We start from the raw sequence: 22,162 nt of genomic DNA, 5'->3' as shown, positions 1-22,162 counted from the left end.
CAATACAAAGCCTATGCTAGAAAAGCCAATGCTACTTGTTTTTCACCGCCAAAACGTGACTTCATTGCAGATTTCGGTATTAGTCAGCTACTCGGGGCCCGACCTCTGTACGTGCAGGTCTGCAGCGCGGAGTCCTGCTACGATACCGTGATATAACAAACTAACCTGTTAGGCAGCCCGGATCTTGGCACAAGGGATGTGACCGATTGACCACGACGTTCGTTAATGACTTCATGGTCAAGATGGTTCGCTGTGATTTTCATGAATGGGTAAATCCGAATGAATCTTACGATGATTCTTAGAGGTGTACCAAAGAACGGGACCATGGGACATATATCATGTTTCATGCGTGGAGGCCTATATATAGTGTCGTACTTCTATACTACTATACGACTAATATTGTGGGAGTCGATTGGTAATTATATGAAATTAAATATACGATTTTTATTTCTTAAACTTAGGCTAATTCGAATATGCTTGAAAGTGGAAATAAAGCTTACCGTGATGTATGTGGTGTTCAGTTATTGAAAGGAAAACCAACCTCCTGGTCTACACAGTTAACTCATAGCGATAATCTATGTTAACACTTGGTAGGCCTAGTTGTCAGTGATTTCTGACCTAATTATATATATTTAAACATATTGAGTGGATATAAAAATGATAAAATCTAAATGTCAACGATGAGCAACTTAGACCAAAGGTCAGTAATATATACCATACTGACCTATTTGTTTAAGTTGGAAGTGTTTGCGCGATAGTTCCAGTCAAACAACTTCTAGTCCTACCAGAAAAGAACCATCTAATTTACGGTTATCTACAACCTATTAATATACGCCACCCGTGCTACAAGGGCAGGGCGCATGAGTCTAGGAGAAAGGATGTGCCCGGTGGCATGGGCACACGAAAGAAATATGTCAGATTGTAAAAACAAAATAGATTTGAAAATGAGCAAATTTTACGGTTTTATCAAGAATTTAGCTACTCTCAATTCATATCGGTCTAGTAGTCTCAGTACTATATACAAGTAGTCCTCCATAGATCGGTAAAATGTGGTTTAAGTTAGGTTTCGATTTGTCTTCGCTGGTTAATAAATATATTAATCTACAATGCCTATACAAAACAGCTTTTCAGATACGTTGTATGGTACTCGGTATGTACCATATATAGCGAATAGCCTATGTAATACTTACTGCTCATGGCATGTACGCTGGTGCATTATGACAAGAGAAATTTAGGGCATAAGCGTAGCAAACTAGAGGGCAGGGGCAGGGCCTATAGCAAGTGCTGGGGAGGGGTGCCATATAATTATAGCAAGAGGGAGGACGTTGTTAATAGATTGAAACTTGTATTTGATACCATCATAAACAACAGTCTGAATATCTCACTCGCTTAAAAGAAGCACAACAGACAAATGCAACTTTTCGTTATCTGTTTAAACGTTTTATAACTTCAATTCAGAAAAAATTCTTTTCTTAATTTTTACATGGAATGTATCTTTCTTAAGTAATATACACTATTAGATAGATACTTAATTAGCATAAACCCGGTTCTGTTTACAGGAATGATAAAACTTCATACGTATACACATTTTTCTGTCGATTCTTACCCACCGATTGCTCAATGTTAAAATACAATGTAAACCATAATACCATAAAAGTAAAATATGAATGAATGTCTATATTTCCAATTCGTCCCATAAATTTTCAGCAGGCTGCAATGAAATTAAGACAGAGGCTTCGTATATTAAAGGAAGAATTGAATACCACTCAAAATATTGTCCGGAAATAAAAATGAATAAAACGATAAAAAAAAAGTCCCCAAAAAAATAATGAAAAATTGAATGAAAGTCAAGAAATTCTCAATACAGAAATGATCAAATTAAATGATAATAAAACATCTAAATACAACTTATAAGGCACAATTTGAATACTACTCTAGAATAAATCAGTGCCAGTTGTGAATCAGTTGTGAAGACAGTGGGAAACAAAGCCTGACATTACACAATGTTATGACAATCATGCATGATACCATAACACTTGGCTATATCTAACATGAACGAAAAACAAGAGCCCAATGGGCACTATGGTTCCTTGGAATATTAAAGTGTTGTATGTCATCAACCAATATCATAATATTTATGCCAACATGTACCAGATATTAACCAACTGTATTCCATGTTTGGACACAATCTGATTTAAGGTTGTGGAGAATTTCGGCCCTTCCCCAAAAATTGGACCCAATAAAATTGACCCCTAAATGGTCCCAACTCAGTGCTCCTGGCTTACAGTATGACACAATGTGGAAGTAACAACACAGGACATGATTCGGCTACTCTAAGTACTAGACAGTGAGAAACAAAGCCTGAAATTACACAATGTTATGACATACATGCATAATACAATAACACTAGGCCATATCTAACAAGAAGAAAAATAAACAAGAGCCCAATGGGCACTATGGTTCCTTGGAATATTAAATTGTTGTATGTCATCACCCAATGTCATAATATTTATGCCAATATGTACCAGATATTAACCAACTGTATTCCATGTTTGGATACTCTAATTTAAGGTTGTGGAGAATTTTGGCCCTTCCCCAAAATTGGACCCAATAAAATTGGCCCCTAAATGGTCCCAAAAATGATTTGGCACAAACAAAGTGGCTCAAAAATATATTTTCCCACAAAAATGGATGCTCCCAAAATGTGGGCCCAAATGGTCCCAAAAATATTGGGCCCCACAAATTCAGGCCCCAAAGAATGTGTCCCACAATGCATGTAAGGTGGAATTAACATTTGAGACACCCAGCCCAAAAGTGGGCCTGGAGTTTTGGGGGGGCCCAGCTAATTAACCAACCGACAATCCGACTTCAGTTGCAGAGATGTTAAGATTTTAACATTTGACCCCATAACCTGATTAATATGCACATGGTCAGTGCCAAAAATGATAGGGCACACCTCCTCACTATAATACATCTACATAACAAGACTGACAAATATCCATCACTCCAATGTTGAATAATCGCTGAAATGTCACAGACGCATGCACGAACACGCCAACCTGACTACATATGTTCCTTTGCTTCCAACAAAGAACCGAAAAACATTTCACTGAATTCCTTTCCAGGCATTTAATATATGGCACACCAAACTTTAACCTGATCATGTGTAGTATTCTATTCACTTTTTGAGAAACGTGTGATATTCACTTCATTACATCATTATTAACATCAAACATTAACATGAATCAGTTACAGTCTCAATGTAAACAGAGACTGGTGTTAAGAGTGGAATCAAGCAATATCAAACATAATTTACCTGTTGCAATATTCAAACTATTGATGACAAGACCAAGCTTATTTACTTATTCATAACAAGGCAGCCATGCATAACTGAAGACACAATCATCATGTTCAATAAACAAAACAAATATTAACCAGGACACGAAAGTGCATATCTTCCGGTCATATGTGGAATGAATTTGTGGTTGAAATATGACCTATTTCATCTATCGATCACGTTGAAAGCTGGATGAAAACTACGATGTACTCAGAATTTTGTTTAATATAATCTAAATCACTCTAGGAGTGAGGACATATATGGCAATGGAAGAGTTAAAGCATCATTTTTCTCCATCTAGCTCTTTAAACCCTTCCAAAATTACAGTAAGAGTATTTAACATACTCAAATTTTGCTGCAACGTTGAGAAAAAATCCTTGGCTAAATGTTCTGGCCATCCAAATGAGTCAATCGAACATTACAGAGTGTTAAACTTTGTCATAGAGGGTGAACTCCTTACGAGTGGCAGAAAATGTTTGTTGAAGTATGCACCTACCTGACCATTATTTAACATTCTAGCATATCTGGAAGCTATGTATGACAAGCATATAAACGTTTCATACATACTGCTATTGAATTTGAAAATTGAGGACATTAGCAAACCAAAAAGATCGACCAACACGCCAAATAAATAATGTGCAATTTTCCATTTACATAAAAAACATTACTTGTACTCACAGGCATAGGAGGTAGAATGATAGGGGAACATGAACCCCCCTCCCCATTCCCCTCCCCTTCTACCATTACAATTATGCCAGAGTTAGCCAAATGATGGTAAGAAACCTGGAAATCTTGTCACATGTTGAGGATGCAAGAGACCTTTCGATGATTTTCAGGCATATAGTACATACGCAAACAAAACTCGCCTCCTACGCTTATATCGATTTGTGCCTTTTACAAATTTCCAATCGTCTAAAATTTGTGTGTTCAAATTTTGGCTTCCATTTTCTTTTCAATATCCAATGTAATATGTTCTTTGTTGAATATCCATTGTAAAATGCACCTTTTGTTGGCAAATAAACCGTATAGAGAACTCTAACTATGAAATACTATAAGTTAATGGATCCATCATTGATTCTTATTCTTTTTCCTCTTCTCTGCCTTTAGTTGGTCTCGTTTCACGATCATGACGTCGTAAACTGCCTGGCAATGCGACAGTAAAAGGTAATTTTTATAAACCAGGAGGACAGGGAAGACGAGCCATGGGGAATTAAAAGCCACAAAATAGAGCCAGAAATATCTCCTGTGGCCCACGGGTGTGTGTTCATAGCCCGAGAGATGCTCATCCAGATAGTAAACGGTGGTACCTGTAACGAAAGACAATAGTAGAAAGACAATAGTACAAACAAAAGGGTGTTTGGTCCACTCGAAAAACATGCAATACAGGCACTTTGGATGGTGGAATGAGAAGGGAGGGTATTGACCAGAAGGGGGCCTGTCATAGTTAAAAGGTTACCAGGACATTCTACTGTTGGTACGGTAACGAGGGTGCTAAGGTTGTGAGGAGACAGGTAAGAGAGGAGTGAAGTAAATTACGTTGGTAACGAAAGACAATAGTAACACAAGGGCGTTCGGTCTAGTATAAAAGAATGTACGGACTGAAAGCTGAAAATAACGTACACGTCTTGGTAATTATAAGACAACGCATTAAGACAGTGTTAAAAGGTTACCAGGGCATACTAGACATGGTATAATGAGAGTGCTAAGGTTGTCATGAGACAGGTAAGCGAGGAGCGAAGTAACTATAAATTATCCACTACGAATTATCAGTAAGACTGTGATTCTTTAAAAATCACAGTCAATTTTTAAGCGAATAATAAGAAAGAAACATATTATTGCACCATTATATATAACATTCTTTATATTTTAGTCAAATGGGAAACACATTGTCATGAATTTTAGAAATGAGCAGTCAACTTCTTCACTTCCATCTGTCTCTACACATTCACAAATTATTATAAATCAAACCACTAACTGACATTAACATTGACGAGTTGCAGAGTTATTGCAATGTAAAGATTTTTATGTTTGAGACCCATAACCTCATTAATATTCATAAGGTCTGAGCCAAAATTGATAGGGCACGCCTTCTCACTACAATATATCTACATAGTAAGTATGACAAATATCCGTAAGTTATCACGCACCCAAGCAAGTCACACAGATGCACAAACACACATACACACAGACACATACATCAATCTGCCTGCATAGGTTTTTATTGCTTCCAGCAAGGAACCAAAACTGGTGACTCTATGGAGGAATTTCACTTAGGCAACTTTGGTTCTTTCTCAAAGTAACTACTTTGCCAGGGTTTAATTCTCGAAAAGAATGAAATACACTCCTTGATGAGTCATCATTGCTGAGCTTATTCACAAACATGTTACAAATAGTTAAAGTGTACTGTATACTACCTACCATACAAATGTGATGTAGCCACAATGAGTTCTAGCACATATCGAGTGCTGTACCGTTTATAGTGTAACCATAGCAACAGAAGGCATGTGGGCCCTAATATCCATGACGTAATGATTTCTATCGCTACTGTTCCAGGATGAGCTCTAGATTGGAAATATGATAAGAATAATTAATGAAACTAAAAGAAAATGAATGTGAAAAGAATGTGACTCCCTATCACATCCATATATTCCATTATTAAACTGACCTGCAATACATTTGGTAACACACTTCAGGACTATCGTAAGACATGCATGAAATGACATGATGTAAGACCAGTGTGTTTATGGTACAGTAACAAAACGTCTGTAACTTGACTTGGACTCGAGTAGTAGAATTGTTGGGTTGCCAGAGTTATCAAAATGTCCTGACTCGAGCAAGCAGTTTGCTCAACTTTCAGTACGTATTCATATATTATGTAATCAAAAACCAATATAAAATTAATAATTATACTAGCATTCCAAAACAAGTGTAACACACTGAAGGTACGGATGCCAATTAAGCATAAAATTTACTCGGATGGAGCGGCGGCGATACTATTGGTAAGGAGTAAATGACAAGACCTGTGTTAAACCTTAAGTGTGTAATAAAGCTAAGTTACTCCTAAATTAATACCAGCAATGTATACAAAATTGCCCGTTAAAATAATGACCTCGAAAGCCGGTTACTGGGCTATAAACTTACTTGGGATTCTGGCACTCCATGAAGAGTGTGACAGACAAATCCAAAGTATGGTATGAGTATTTAAAGCCAATCTATTATTACTCTGAAACTGTGACTCTGGGTGACTAATTACTGACATAATTAAATTACTGACTAGAGTTAATCTGGAAGTTTTTCTTTTGCTTGACTTCCGTGATTTGACTTAATGTATTGTTTTAACTGAATTGACTGGCCATGAAAACTAGTATATATATCACTGGACTTTTGACTCAAATTGTTTGAGGGACACAACCCAAATATGACTCTATACAACATGAGCGTGCTATATAAGTACTATTTCATTATTATTATTATCTTCAGGGCTGACTTTAAATGCCAGCCAGTTATATATCAATATACGTGACTTTAAATGCCAGCCAGTTATAAGTTAATATATGTGACTTTAAATGCAAACCAGTTATATTAAAATATGTAACTTTAAATGCCAGCCAGTAATATATCAAAATATGTGGCCAGTGATAATTTCATTTATGCTTCAAGAGGTTGTCTACCAAACTACAATCACAAAACTACATCTTACAGTACTGTGGAAGTTATCAAAATAAACATAACACTTCTTTATAAATAACCTTGTTGAAACAGGTTTAAAGCATCTATTCGTTAACAACAAAATCTGTGAAAACAGAATTGTATGTATCAAAGTATGTATCAAAGATGTTGTGACTATGCAACACCCCATTTACTTTGGCTGTCATGCTGCTCCATATACTTAGCAAAAATTTAACAAAACATATATTGTGAATACTTACAAAATATATCTACTATCAGCCTTGCTGTACTCTTTCCCTGTAAGCCAAAAAGTAGGGAAAACATATTGATTGAGGAAAATGTTGAAATTATCTTGAATTACATTATATGGATTTACTGTATTTCAAAATAACAGAACATGTCAATATGAATAAACATGTCTGAAGAAAAAATATTTACGAAGAATGACTTAACATGCATGTCAATAATAATAAACATGTAATGTTAATATATATGCACAAAGATACAGTATGTCAATATGCAGAAACACATGTACAAAGAATGACTGAAAATGTCATTACCTATTTATGCAAATTGTAGACCAGTATTTTTATAATGACTCAATTTTCATTATACATGTCATGATGAATAATGTATATTGAATAAATGAATAAATAAATGTCATAATAAATACATTTGTGAACAAATGTATTATAAAATTTTATCATACGCAAGTGTCATCATTGAATAAACCATCATCGTATAAAGGATCAAAACAAAATCTCGGTAGAAGTGACCAAAACTTTGACCTCTCATTGCTAAAAATCGAGACATTCATCGAGGAAATTGAAGGTATATATACGGAGAACTGTGATGAATTTAGAGAGCAGACTGTTAGTAAATTATTCAGTTGGGGGAAGCATATAAGGTATGAATCCTTGCATATAATCTTGCAAAGTCATCATACAGTCAATTCCACTGTGAGGGGACTGGCCCATTGAGACTACCACATCTGGTGTGGTGACCTTATATGGTATTGCTTGCCTCTAGGCTCTATTCTTAGTTATATATTATTGTTGTCAATTGAAAGACACCTTTTATTATGAGCTCTAAAACCGGATGAATGCAGAACCATATGTACTGTACAGCCCTGTTCACCAGATAAATCACAATATCTCAGCTTGAACGCGTTCTGCCATATGCACAGGATTAAGATCCTTAAAAATCTAACTGTACTTAATAACCGTTTGAAATTAATATTTGTTTCTGTGTTAACTAGTCATCGCTACTGTACCAGCATGATTTCGAAAATTTATGCTGTAATTATTAGAAATTGAAACTATATGGTAATAATAAAGTGAACAGATGGCCGAGGGACAGAGAAATGGTTTATTGTTATCGAGAGAAGTAGACCAAAGTAGATTAATGGAGATCAAAACGGATTTTACTGCTCTTGGTGACAATCCAATTTTTCTTTACTAGACTTTAATAATCAACGTTACACATGATGTAATCCAAACTTCTTAGTGTAAATTCTGCTGTTCTTAAATTAGCTTGAGTTTGACAGGCAAAACCACAAAGCCAGTTGGCCTTGTGATTTCTTGCCATACAATTTTCTAATAACTATCTGACTAATGTAGAGCAAGTGAGCTTAAATTGGTCATAAAATTAAGAGAGAACTAAAAAGATCAGAGATTTTCAGCTGTTATTTGTAGCACTCCCTTGTGGGCATTAACCATGTAATCCACTAGTAAGGATGTTACAGTGCAAAATTTATATTCCCAAATGTTTCAAGATCCAGAAAGAACTGTCTTCCTATGTGAAATATAGGCACATGTAGATATATGAACCAAAGGACATTTTCTTATTAAAAGGCATTGAAGACTCGCCTCAAACCGCGTGCCATGCTCTGAAAAAAGTTAACTTTCCGTTGCTTGTAAGTGAAGTTTTCTTCTTGTCGCTACAAAATGCAGACAGTAATGAAACGTGATACCTTGTTATATTTTATCTAGACCTGAGATGTCCATCGCTGCTATGTTCACTGTGTTGTGGGTATTGACCGTATAGCTGTATGTACTGACTGTACACTAGTGTCTAATTACCGACGGTAGCAAGCTATGTGTGTATTTTCTGGGATCGATGGTGGTGTCTAACCCTTCTGTTACACCTCATTTGAAACTAGGTCAGATTACCGGCATAAGACGTTTCTTTGTCCGGGAGTCTTCACACCCTTTAAATACCAATTTTGAGATAGCAAATTAGCTCTGTCACCATTGAACCATCCCTTTAATAATTGTTATTGAATGAGAGTTAAGAAATTGTCTACACACTGTGAAATATTTTCAAATCTTTGTACCAAAGCAAAGTCATCTAGCATAATCACAGAGAAATTGGCCTTAGTTTTCAGCCATTTGAAATGACCTGTTGATACCTTGAAGCTCAGATGGTGAAAACTGATTACGCCCCCCCCCCCCCCCCCCCCCCCCCCGAACATGTTTAAAGAAAGACTATCACCTCTTAGAAGCAGATTTCATTTCCTGGATGACTGTATGTTATGGTGAAGACCTATAGAGCCCATTCACAAAGCTTAACTGAAAAGAACTTGACCAAATTCTATGTTCACCACAAAAAACCCATAGCATTGATCACAGGTTAACTGAAGCTTTAATTTTAGAGTTATCAGTTTTATAAAGTTTTCAGTCTTTGACACCTACTGTATTGACCTCATTTGACCTCTACCAATGTCAATACTGTTCTTGTACTCAATGGTTATAAATGACCCTCGTAAACTTCATTGCTTGTGTGGGCATGCCGCATCTGTATGTGCAGTGGTGTCGCCCAGGGGAGGGGAATAGGAGAAAAAGTTCCCCCCAAATGCTTGGGGCTCCCTGTCCCACCCCCCCCCCCCAATGAAAATTTTAAACCAGAAAGCACTTAGGCTTAGTGAATTACTGAATTCCTTGCCTAATATAGGTTAATACTATATATGGAACTACCTGATTGATAGGCAACTGAGGAAAATGTGTCCTGAAGTCAAATACCAAAACATCAGAAAAGAGTTCCAGATAACTTGATCATTACAAAGGTACTACTCTTTCGAATGTTCACATAACAGTCATTAGTGGAAAACCCTCGCAACACACACACAAGGCTATCATGCATATGTGGGCTCCTTTCATGTTCTTGTTCTGGAGATATAGGACTTTTGATATATTCACATTTCGCCCATCGCTGATCCCAAATGACCTTTGATCTCCACCACAATCAAAAGGGTTCGCTAAACTAATTACATGAAATCCATTCATGCCAAGTATAAGTACTGCATCTGCATTTAGGCAACCTTCCTTGAGATATCATGTTTAAAAGATTTGCAACCCTTTTTCCTTCTGTTGACCTCACATGACCTTTGCCATTCATGAAAAACACTTTAGATCGTCTATTCACCAACAGCAAGCTACACACTAAGTTTGAACTTCCTGTAGCTTCTGCTTCTTGAGATATTGTATGAAAAATGTTTTCAGACTTTAAGCTGTGATCATGACATCAAATTTGTTTGACCAATACCAACAACAATCTCAAACCAGTTCTACCTAAGGGGTACCTATACAAAATCCCACAGGGCCCCATGGTGGGTTCCTGCACTGCACATTGACATGACTTCCCACGTATGGCTCACCCTAGCGCGTCCGGCACCAGTTTCTATACTGTATGCGATCTGTCTCGCCCCCTTATGCTCTCACTTTGCTGTGCCTCCTCCCGGCCCCTCACTCCTCACTTCCAAATGCCACTGTGTATGTGATGTGCATAAAATTGAACTTACCAGCCAATACTTGAAGGTCATCAGTTTTGCCCAAAATATGCTAGAAGTTCAGATAATGGTCACCCTTGATCAAATTTCAATACGCATTTTCAGTTACTCTTACATACAGTAGTTAACTACACTGAGACTTTAATTTGTATTTCAACACTTGAAGTTCTGAATATTTTCTCTGAAAAAAGTTAATGAATTACTTCCTCCAGGAAGGTACTTTGATATTTCTAGTGATTCTTTGCATGCTAAAATTTGCGGCGAATGCTGATGACCCTTAAATACATACTTTATGTATTCAGTCTTAACGATGTACAGTAAACAATTCGTTTTTGATATTATTGTGTAGTAAATTATTACACAATCATGACATTGTACTTTCTTGACCTCAAGTGACCTTAATATTCACATTATAAACAATAAGGTGTACTTGAGTACTAGTTGGATCTACTGCACAGATAATTGCACAAAGCTCATCCAACCTTGGAGTTATTGAGGTTTCCAGACTTCAATATTTATTGACCCCAAATTAACTTTAACCTACACAGAAAAGAAATTCTTGTACTGTACTCACTAGAATGGATGTCTCAAGAAGAACCAAAAATATCAAGTAGACACTGCGGGATTTGTAGATGTCATGGATCCCTAAACTGAACTGTTTTGCTTTCTTTTTGTACATGACCTATACAGCCAATTGTACTGTACCTGCGACAGCTCTAACTTACTCAGTGCTCAACAGCTACAGTATATACAACTCATTCTGTACCTGAGGAAGGGCAGGGGGGATGCAGCTCTCATTCTGTACCTGGGGGCAGCTCTCATACCATACCTGGGGGTGGGGGAGGAATACAGCTCACTCATACTGTAACCCAGATTTATACTGCAGCTCCCACACTTTAATACTGAACCTGATAGTTAGTACTGTATAGCTTACTCTTTCTGTACCTGACAGATACATTAGACAGATCACTCTTAGTATATCTGGGAGATAACATTGCATGTACAGCTCACTTTTACTGTACCCATGGTGATGAGGATATATATGAAGTTCTGTGTGTTTTCTCTTACTGTACTTAGGAACTATACTGTACGCAGCTCATTCTCACAGTGCCCAGTAGCCAAATAGCTCACTATTTCTGTACCTGGCCGATAGACAGATCACTCTAAGTATATATGGGAGATAACATTGCATGTACAGCTCACTTTTACTGTACCCATATGGTGATGAGGCTAGATGAAGTTCTCTTTCTGGGCCTAGCGGCTGTGTGCTTTCTCTTACTGTACTTTGGAACTACTGTACGCAGCTCATTCTCACTGTGCCCAGGAGTCATACGGCTCATTCTTTCTGTACTTGGGAGCAACAGAGCTTACTCTGCATAATGTGTCAATGAGCTATACATCTCTAGCTCTCTCTGTACACCTGGGTGATATGTAACACACTCTTACTGTAGAGATGCTCACTCTGACTGTACCCAGCTATATGAAGCTCTCTCTCTGAACCTTTTACTGTAGCTGTAAGCTATACGAGCTATACAGCTCACTCTTATTACAACCCTGGAGCAATACAGCTTACTGTTCCCGTGGAAATATACAGCTCATTCTTACTGCTTCTAGGAGTTATACAGCCCACTTTCTGTACCTGGCATTCATCTAGGCTTACTTGGTCTTTCTGTGCCAGTGAGCCCAACTGCAATTCCTAAACCGGTACAGTAACATGTTGCATTATCCATACATTGGATGGACATGTGAATGTAGTGTGCCTGTGCTTCTTCATTACTACACCCCTCCCCCACTCCCAATTCTCGCTCACCCACCACTGAGCTCTGCACCAGATATTTTCCATAGCTGCACCTTACCTGCTCTACCTCTCAATCTGCATACTTCTAAGTTCTAACTAATCTCAGTTGTCACAAAACAAGTAACATACATACAGCAGTTATCGCTAATAGTACTTACATGCTTCTGACCATATGTCTGTCCTCCACGCCATTGAGGACTGTCCCAGGGTAAATGGAATCTCTACAGTTATGTGGGTAAACCCACATACTGTAAACCACACTAGGAACATCCTTTCGCCCGCATTGAACTTCTTTCCATATTGATCGTGTGTCAGGAATATTAATACTAGGAGACATAAGCTAATCAGTGGTACCAAATAACAAGCGAATATCACCGTTAATGGAAGCTCGTTAGGTCTGTAGCCAGGTATATCGGCGGTTGAAGGTGTGAATGGGTGAGTGAACTGGTCCATTTTGACAATTGAAGCCTAGCGTAGGCCACGTCAAATCCGTTTATGGCATTAGACTTGATGTTGAATGATTGTTTGTGATTATGCTACGAACGATATGTAATCCTTGTATAAGTAAAATAACTAAACAAACAGGAGAACAAAGCAAAGGTCGCAGAACCGGCTCAGCACTTGACTGTTGTGTATATAGCACCATGCAACATATAACTTCAGTCAGCATTATCTAGTCTGCAACCTAAATTAGAGATGTAAGTCACAGTTGACCTTGACGTTTGTATACATGCGCAATTTACTTCTCATTCGACTGCAGTATTCAGTGGTGAGATGCTGTAACCACCTATGATAAGGATCACCCTTTAAGGAACTAATCATCCTAGTAGCCCTCCTCTGGACCTTCTGCACAGCATACTCCAGATGAGGCCTAACCAACTGCTTCTAAAGCGTACAAGTTCTACGACTGTCCTCTTTCAGAAAACTGAAGTTCCTCTCGATCATACCTAAACCCCTATTACCTCTTTTAGCAGCTTGGAGACAACGTTTAGAAGTTTGCAGAGAAGAGTCAATGTAGATACCTAGGTCTCTTTCAAACAAAGACCTCCTGCAACTCCTGACCGAGTGTAGGTATACTTTTAAAGTACTACTACCAATATGCATCACCTTGCATTTATCAATATTAAAAAGCATTTGCCATCCCTGAGACCAGGAAAAAACCTTATCCAAATCCATTTGAAACTTCTCAGAATCGCTGTTGGAAAAGACCTCATAATACAATTTGGCGTCATCAGCAAACTTCTTGGCTGTACACAAAATATCTCCGTCAATGTCATATACATTGGCAACAAACAAAAAGGGACCCTAAACAGACCTTTGTGGAATCCCACTTGTTACGTCCTGCCAAGAAGAAGCACAGCCTTACCACCCTCTGTTTCCTATTGCCAAGCCAATTCTCGATCCAAGACAGTAAATCTCTATTGACACCCATACTCTTCAGCAGTGGCGTAGGAAGGTACTTTTGAGTGGGGGGCTGAAGACTGATGGCCAGCCTGGGGGAGGGGTCTAAGGGGAGGGGGTGTCCCCCTCCCCTTTGGTATTTTTTGCATTTCCAGGTGGCCTCAAATGCAATTTGGTGCAATATAGCACACTTCAACACCCACTCCATTTTGTAAACCTAATTTTGTATTTTCACCTGGCCTTAGATGCAATTTGGTGCTCCAAATGAGATTTTTTTCTCATTTGGAAATGAAAAAGGGGTTTTCTGACTTGCGAACCGGGGGGGGGGGCGGAATGATACTTCCGCCCCTCCGCATTTTTCACTGGGGGGCTGGCGCCCCCCCCCAGCCCCCCGGTTCCTACGCCCTTGCTCTTCAGCCTAAGTAAAAGACGCTTGTGAGGAACTTTATCAAAGACCTTTTGGAAATCCTGGAACACAACATCTACAGACTTCTGCATATTTAGTGAGCTTGTTACATTTTCCATAAACTCAAGAATATTAGTGAGACAAGACCTTTTTTGACAAAAGCCATGTTAAGAATCTCTGATCAAAGACTGACTACTGAAGTGACTGATAATAGACTTTCTAATTAACAATAGACTCCATGACCAAAAGTAATTCAGAATTAGTCCTCCTAACCAACTTCCACATTCTACGTTTTTGCCTAATTGCACATGTTACTTCCTTAGTCATCCAAGAAGGCATGCTGCTTTTACGGCGACGGTTCCATCCACGGAACATGATTTTCCATAATTACCTTTAACTTATCAGCTAAACAGATCCAAGACTGACAAGCAGTCATATTTCTTGTTATGTAACCCACTTATTCATCTACCCTATTACGTAACATAAGTTACCATTCAAGTCTCCGAGTCTTCCAATTGTTACGATCCCAGATGCGCTCACGCATTCTACATAGCTGGAACTCGCCAACAAAGTGTTTCACAGACTTCGTGAATATTCATAGCATACTAGAACATTCCTTTACACTTCGGGTATAAAAGCCGCAGACGCCCGATTGAGCGTTCTCTCCGTTTTCTCCGTTCGTTCCGTTCAGAGGTTGTCGCCACACCTCTGATGGTTCCTTGGCTTTGATTACTGTGCCCATTTTAAACACAGTATATATTTAACTCTATACTTTTGTCGGAACTCCGACCTACTACTCTCTAATGGATTCTCGTCGCTCTACCTGAACTTTCTCTACATCCAGCCGAACTACTTCTAAAGCAAACCTGGACACTATCCGCCTAGCACTAAGGTAACTCAAGAAATAAGCAGAAACTCTCCCTTCGGCTCAGTGGCGTAGGAAGGTACTTTTGAGTGGGGGGGGGGGGCTGAAGACTGATGGCCGGCCTGGGGGAGGGGTCTAAGGGGAGGGGGTGTCCCCCTCCCCTTTGGAATTTTTTGCATTTCCAGGTGGCCTCAGATGCAATTTGGTGCAATATAGCACACTTCAACACCCACTCCATTCTGTAATCTAATTTTGTATTTTCACCTGGCCTTAGATGCAATTTGGTGCTCCAAATGAGATTTTTTTCTCATTTGGAAATGAAAAAGGGGTTTTCTGACTTGCGGAGCGGGGGGGCGGAATGATACTTCCGCCCCTCCACATTTTTCACTGGGGGGGCTGGCGCCCCCCCAGCCCCCCCGGTTCCTACGCCCTTGCTTTGGCTCTCCCAGGTCCAGAAAGACGTTAATTGAATTAAGAAACTATAGTTATGTATTATGTTCATATTTATTCTTTGTTCTGCCATGTAAATAGCTTATTCAATGCTCTAAACTTACTTCCATCCTTGTGTTCTCCTTTTTTTATGCCACGTGATCTGTTCTCCACATTTAGTATGAGAACGGTCACGTAACATTCTTAACAAATTAATCCAATCTGTACCGGCCCTTTAGTAAAGTTTCAATTGCCTCTGTATCTGATCTCGAAAAATCAGAGACCCTTTCCCTGCTTAGAGAATTTACGACCTAGCAAACAACATCAAAAGCTAGTATATCATGATCGCTAGTTCCTAGTTTTCCTAGACCCGTCAAATCAACAACATGACTTGGATCAGAACTCAAGACAAGATCCAGGATGCTATTCCCCTAGTAGGGAAAGTAACATGTTGATGTAAAGCCATCTTGCACAACATCTAGAAAGTTATTACCCTTCCTGCCAATGGAACCATCTATCCAATTAATGTCAGGAAATTTAAAGTCGCCCATTATAACAACATCACCTTTAGCAGCCTTTTAATTAATTCAAACAGCAAGCCATCGTTATCTTCACTGCTGTAAGGAGAAGGATACACAATACCAATAGTAATAGCACTACTGGACCTCTTGGAGTTGTATGTGGACAACTCACACAGACGCAACTGACAAAAGAACCTTGAGACTTCTAAACACTTAAAATATCATCCGTACACTCCCCCACCCACACCACTGTGGGTATCCTCCTGTCCTGACGATACATACCCTGGGTAAGAACCCTCAGCACTACCAATGTCCTCTCTTAACCAAGATTCCGTGATACCAAACACATCAGGCTTCAGATCCTCAAGAAGAACAGTAAATTCAGCAATTTCTTACGAATACTTCTAGCATTGGTAAAGACACTCTTCAGCTTATCCCTGAAACTCTGTTCCTTAGCATGCCTCCTGATAATGTTAGAGCTGTGACTATCACTTTCCTTGCGATCAAAACGCACATAAGATTTGTTGATGTTATTTACTTCTCTATGTTTCAATGTACCACCGGTGATGTTCATGGATGAAATATGTCATTTAATGACTGAAAATGACAGTGATAGGTATTCAAGCTTATGGAAAAGGCTTAAAATGGTCAAATTTTGACAGTATTTTTGAAGGAAAAAAAGTTTCGATGGTACTGAATATGCATTACCATGCGTTCTGTTATTGGCTTGTTTAAATCACTAGGTACGGCGTAACAGAATACATGAATGAAATCTGTTTTCGGCGGATAACATTTTTGATGCTTTGGATCCTTAATTTCTTAATTAATGAAACGTTTATGGCAAAGTGAGCTTGGTGAAACCTTACATTTTTCATGGTTCGTCAGATAAGCAACTTAAACGAAGTTCCCTTTTTTGAAAATGAACAGTTTTCAGGGGCGGATCCAGGATTTTGAGAAAGGGGGGCCGACATCCCGATGGTAGCACCTTAGTGATCTGCATCCTGGGTGAGGGGTCTAGGGGGAGGGGTTGTCCCCCTCCCCCTTGGAAATTTTTGGTTAATTGTGAGTGCTTAGATGCAAAATGGTGAAACATTTCGCCAAAAACTAGAAAAACCAGAAACGTTGCAGACACGCTTTTTTGTGCACATATTTTTTCTCGATAGACAGATATTTAGCAACGCTCAACAGTGCATGTACAATGGATACACTATTATTGTGTCGATTCGTTTTTTCTTTTGCGCGAAAATTATGACACCAGATTCACCCCAAGAATAAACATAAAACAAGATATATTCAATGAGATAATTATGATATACTTATTAATGAAAGGGGGGTGTAGGCGGTTTTACACTATCTAACGTAACGTAGTCGCCAAGAACCTGAAGTATTTTTAAGGGAGGGCCCGATAATAAGCGGAAACGGATCACCGACCGAATAAAATATCGGAATTTGTGGACTATTTCTTGCTTCCTATTGTATTAAAACAAAGCACCTATGTGAAAGACACAAATCACATTCTGAAAATTGTGGAAGCCACCCCGTTACCAAAAGCAGTAGTACTTGCTACACTCGATGTCGTCGCCATGTATACCAATACTCCCCAAGAGGAGGCATTAGATATATGTCAGGAAGTCTATGAAAAGGCGGAAAAAAGCGAATATGGAATAAATAAAATATCTTCCATATCCATGCGCAAACTAATTGAACTTATTTTTAACAAGAAACTGTTTCGAGTTCAATAACCAATTCTATCTACAAAATATCGGTTGCGTCATGGGTAGCCAAGCCTCTCCGGAAATCTGTGATATCGTCATGCATAGACTGGAAAACCAGATTTTACCGACAGATAATAAAATCTTAAAATGGCTCCGCTATAGAGATGAAATTCTATTGCTTTACGACGGTTCACCTCAGGAACTTGAACAACTAGTAAACAGGTTGAATGAAATTCACCGCTTCTTAAAGTTTACGGTAGAAGTTACACACCGAGGTAACATACCTAGATTTGAAAATCTTCAAAGGTCCAAGGTTTGAAACCAATGGGTTATTAGACACCAAAGTCTACACCAAACCCACGGAAACCTTCCAATACCTCGACAGCCTCTGCACACCCACTTGCCACTTTTAAAGGTTTCATTAAAGGGGAAGTCGTACGATACGCACGTCTATGTAACAATGAGACTGATTTCTTACAGAAAAAGAATGCGTTCACAGAGAAACTGTTACTCCGTAACTATAAGAAAGAGGAAATTGCCTCAGCCACGAAAGGCATAAAATTTGAAAACCGTGGGCAATACCTCACTACCAAACCTGAACAAAAGGAACCACCAATGGTGTTCAAGCTACCTATACACCCCATATCAAAACCACGCATTTGAAAAATGTACTTTTGAAACATTGGCACTTAATCTCGCAACACGCGGACAGGGGCGTAGCGAAGGTTTTTTTGTTGGGTGGGGGGGGGGGGGGGGTGTGGAGGATTTGATTTGCCGACGGGTCTGGAAGTGGTGACTGAAATGGGGGAGGGGTCTAAAGGGAGGGGGTGTCCCCCTCCCCTTTGGAAAATTTTTAGTTTTGAAACGTCCTTAGATGCAATCTGGTGCATATTTAAAGTCAAATTTGGCACCGTAGAATTTCCATTTCGATATTATTTTTATGGCAGTCGGCAGAAGAAGAATTAATTGGGACCAATTATCGAACGTGTTTTCTCTTTCACCGATCGTTGAAATAGTGAAACTTCGTGATGAAAATGTTCAGAAAACTTTCCGGTAATGAGAAATAACAACATTCATTGATATACAAGCGAGAAACGTTAAAAATTGTGTACAATTCGTGAGCCGTGTCCTTAAGTTTTCCACGGAGAACGAATGACATCTGCGATGACGTCATTCTGAACAGAGGATAATAACAACACGTTGTCACACGATAGCACGACTCATGGGCTGCGGCCTATACGGAAGCCTTTAATTCCATTTCTTTCACTGAGTTGCCGGCGATTCTGGCACTCGTCTAGCTGAGCCTGGCTACAGTAGCTATACTGACGGCCGTGACATTATCAGTTATTTGCCGAGAGGTTTTTAACTTGCAGGCGTCGGGCGATTGGATTGGTGAATGAGTTTATCAGATGAAGAACTGGAAAATCGAAATAACCGATAAAGAAGCTCCCGTTCTCCTTTTCTCTATTCAGCTTTCCTTCTTTCTTCCCCTTCCGCTCTCTTCACCTTTCCTCCTTTTGCCGACAGACCCAAAATTTGCCGACAGCGACCAAATTATTGGGGGTGTGACACCCCCACACCCCCCCCCCCGCTCGCTACGCCCCTGCACGCGGAATTATCCAAACTGTTTCCAAAAGAACCGATTCTAGCCTACAAAAGGGCCCAAAATCTCAAAGATTTACTTGTTACCTCAAGGTTTCATACTAACGAAGAATCAGCTGACTCTCAAGGTTCACACGAAGCTCTTTTAGATGCTCTTATAGCTGCACTATGAGTCCATAAAAACTCGTGCACAGAAAATAGATGCATTTTGAGAACGAGACGCCCAGGCCGAATATAAAATATTCAAAGGCTACCACTGACGAAGCTCCTCCTATAAAGTTTGAGAGCAGAAACCGGTCTAGTTGGTCATAACAACCTACACTAGTCTCTCCTACTATTAACAGTACACTCAATTCACCTAATAGGTGCAATTATGTTTCACCACGAGGAGCATGCTATAAGTTCATGTTCCTCGGGCCCTCCCTTAAAAATACTTCAGGTTCTTGGCGACTACGTTGCGTTAGATAGTGTAAAACTGCCTACACCCCCTTTCATTCAGATAATTATGATATACTTGCTAACTGTGCATTGATTTTCCCTGACAGTAATAGTCAGCACTACAGTACTGAGCCGTATCTAATTAATACGTGATGTCGCGTATGCCTGATAATTGCCTTAGTTTCAAATTTGGAATAAAAACGATCGCGTTTCAGGGAAGAGCAGATGGATATATATTAGGCTTTTCTTACACCACGTTATGCCTATTAGGAATTTGAAGTACTCCCACTTAAAAAAAACGCAACTGATTTCCAAAAAGGGGGGGCCGGGGCCGGGTCGGCCCCCCCCCTGGATCCGCCCCTGGTTTTATTTATTTCCTTTTCCGAAACGCACAGAATCACTTTAAATTGACCAGATATGGATTAGAAGGGTGGGGTGGATATGTACCAAATCAAAATGGTGTCACATTAAAGGCATTGAAGACTCGCCCCAAACCGCGTGCGGCCTTCTGAAAAAGTTAACTTTCTGTTGCTTGCAAGTGACGTTTTCTTCGTGTCGCTACAAATGCCGACAGCAATGAAACGTGATACCTTAATTGTTATCTTTAGCTGGACACGAGATGTCCATCGCTGTATCGTTTGTATGCTGTGCTGTGGGTATTGGCCGCAGCTGTATGTACTGACTGCATGCACACTAGTGTCTAATTACCGACGGTAGCAAGCTTTGTGTGTATCTTCTGGGATCGATGGTGGTGTCTATAACACTTCTGTTACACCTCATTCGAAACTAGGTCAAATTACCGGCATTAGACGTTTCTTTTTGCGCGAGTCTTCACACCCTTTAACAGGACGATAAGCTCCCTCCCTCCCCTGTAAATGTTGTATTGACCTTTTATCTTTTTATCAGAGCCGTATCGCGCCCTCAATCGCGAGAATCTGACAACCGTCAGTGCCCCGAAGGTCATGTGATTTTTTGTGATGAAATTTCTGTGATTAATCGTTTATTGATTGAAAGCTGGTTGCAAATGTTAATAACGGTGAGTTACAAGAATTAAGTGACACTGTATGTTAAGGTGAACCGTGCACGTTATTTAATGAGTAATTGGAAAGATTATTATGTGCACATGTTATCGATCATTCGGCGTAAGTTAGGCCTTGTTATCACACTGTTGTTTACACGTGCACGTTATTTGTGAGCGTTGGAAAATCATTTCATTCACACTGCATGGTTATTAACTGTAATGTCAACTGTTTACTATATAAGATGAAGCTTGGATGGTTTTGCCATGACATTCAGAGAAAACTATTGACTCATTTAAATTGTTTAAGTGTTGAACGTGTTGCTATGCAATAAATTAGGCATTCAGATATTATTCACAGTATGTTAATCACATGAAGTAACGAACGTTAATCTGTTGTTACATGCATGTCAACTACAAGCAGTGGCATATCTTAACTTAATTTAGCAGAGAAGCTCAGAAAGGCAACCAAGGTTAGCTTGGTAGCCAATTTGTGCCTATCTTTTTTTAAGAATATATTGTACTGGTTAAAGTGACGCAATTAACTGTTATGATATCAAGATGTGTTTAAAGATTTCTTCCTGTAAATCCGTACCTTAATTCTGACTCGGTCAGCTAGTTGTGATAGTACATATTATGTTAAATGTTCATGTAGTCTATAACCACAAGGAGCTATTATTAGATCTTAATGACGTTATCGCTTTAATTGTAATTGTTTCTAGTCTGTGATTGATTAATTAGTGGTACGACAGTTTGAGATGTACACTCTAGGGAAGAACTTGCAGTAAAGTAATTATTCCATTCCTTTGCTGATCCCATGAGCACTAATGATATATCAATAATGTGAATATGCACTATGTGCCGGGTTAATGTACTTTTATTACTTCTCTTCTATTTTTAGTTTTCACGTTTATGTCTGATTAAACTGGGGTATCAGCAGTATAAACGAATCTTGTCACCATTTCTGAGTCCATAACTGCTACCCCCCTTACCCCTTCAAATAGAAAGGGGGGTGTTGGAGGAAGCCGAGGGTGGTAGGGTATATTGCATTTTTATCATTTTTATCGGTTATAAAGAAGCGTGGCGGTGTGGGCTGAAATTTCCGCGTGTGCTGAGCAATTTGTTTCGTATAGTAGTACAACTTTCAGTGTACTCAGAGGCTTAGGGAACATCTCA

General features: G+C 39.1%; 1 protein-coding gene across 1 annotated transcript; it reads right to left on the bottom strand.

Annotated features, from left to right (window-relative positions):
- Nucleotides 1–1,418: 1,418 nt before the first annotated feature.
- Nucleotides 1,419–13,382, bottom strand: LOC139961609 (3-beta-hydroxysteroid-Delta(8),Delta(7)-isomerase-like). The gene is made up of 4 exons (XM_071960929.1): nt 12,750–13,382; nt 7,267–7,303; nt 5,756–5,898; nt 1,419–4,644 (listed from the first exon to the last, which is right to left on the bottom strand). Exons 1-4 carry the CDS (start codon nt 13,042–13,044, stop codon nt 4,406–4,408), a joined length of 714 nt encoding a protein of 237 aa, XP_071817030.1. The 5' UTR covers nt 13,045–13,382; the 3' UTR covers nt 1,419–4,405.
- Between the last annotated feature and the right edge of the window lie 8,780 nt (nt 13,383–22,162).

Source organism: Apostichopus japonicus, chromosome 20 (assembly GCF_037975245.1).
Source record: "Apostichopus japonicus isolate 1M-3 chromosome 20, ASM3797524v1, whole genome shotgun sequence".
Lineage (NCBI taxonomy): Eukaryota > Metazoa > Echinodermata > Holothuroidea > Aspidochirotida > Stichopodidae > Apostichopus > Apostichopus japonicus.
This window is presented reverse-complemented; position numbering and strand designations above follow the sequence as displayed.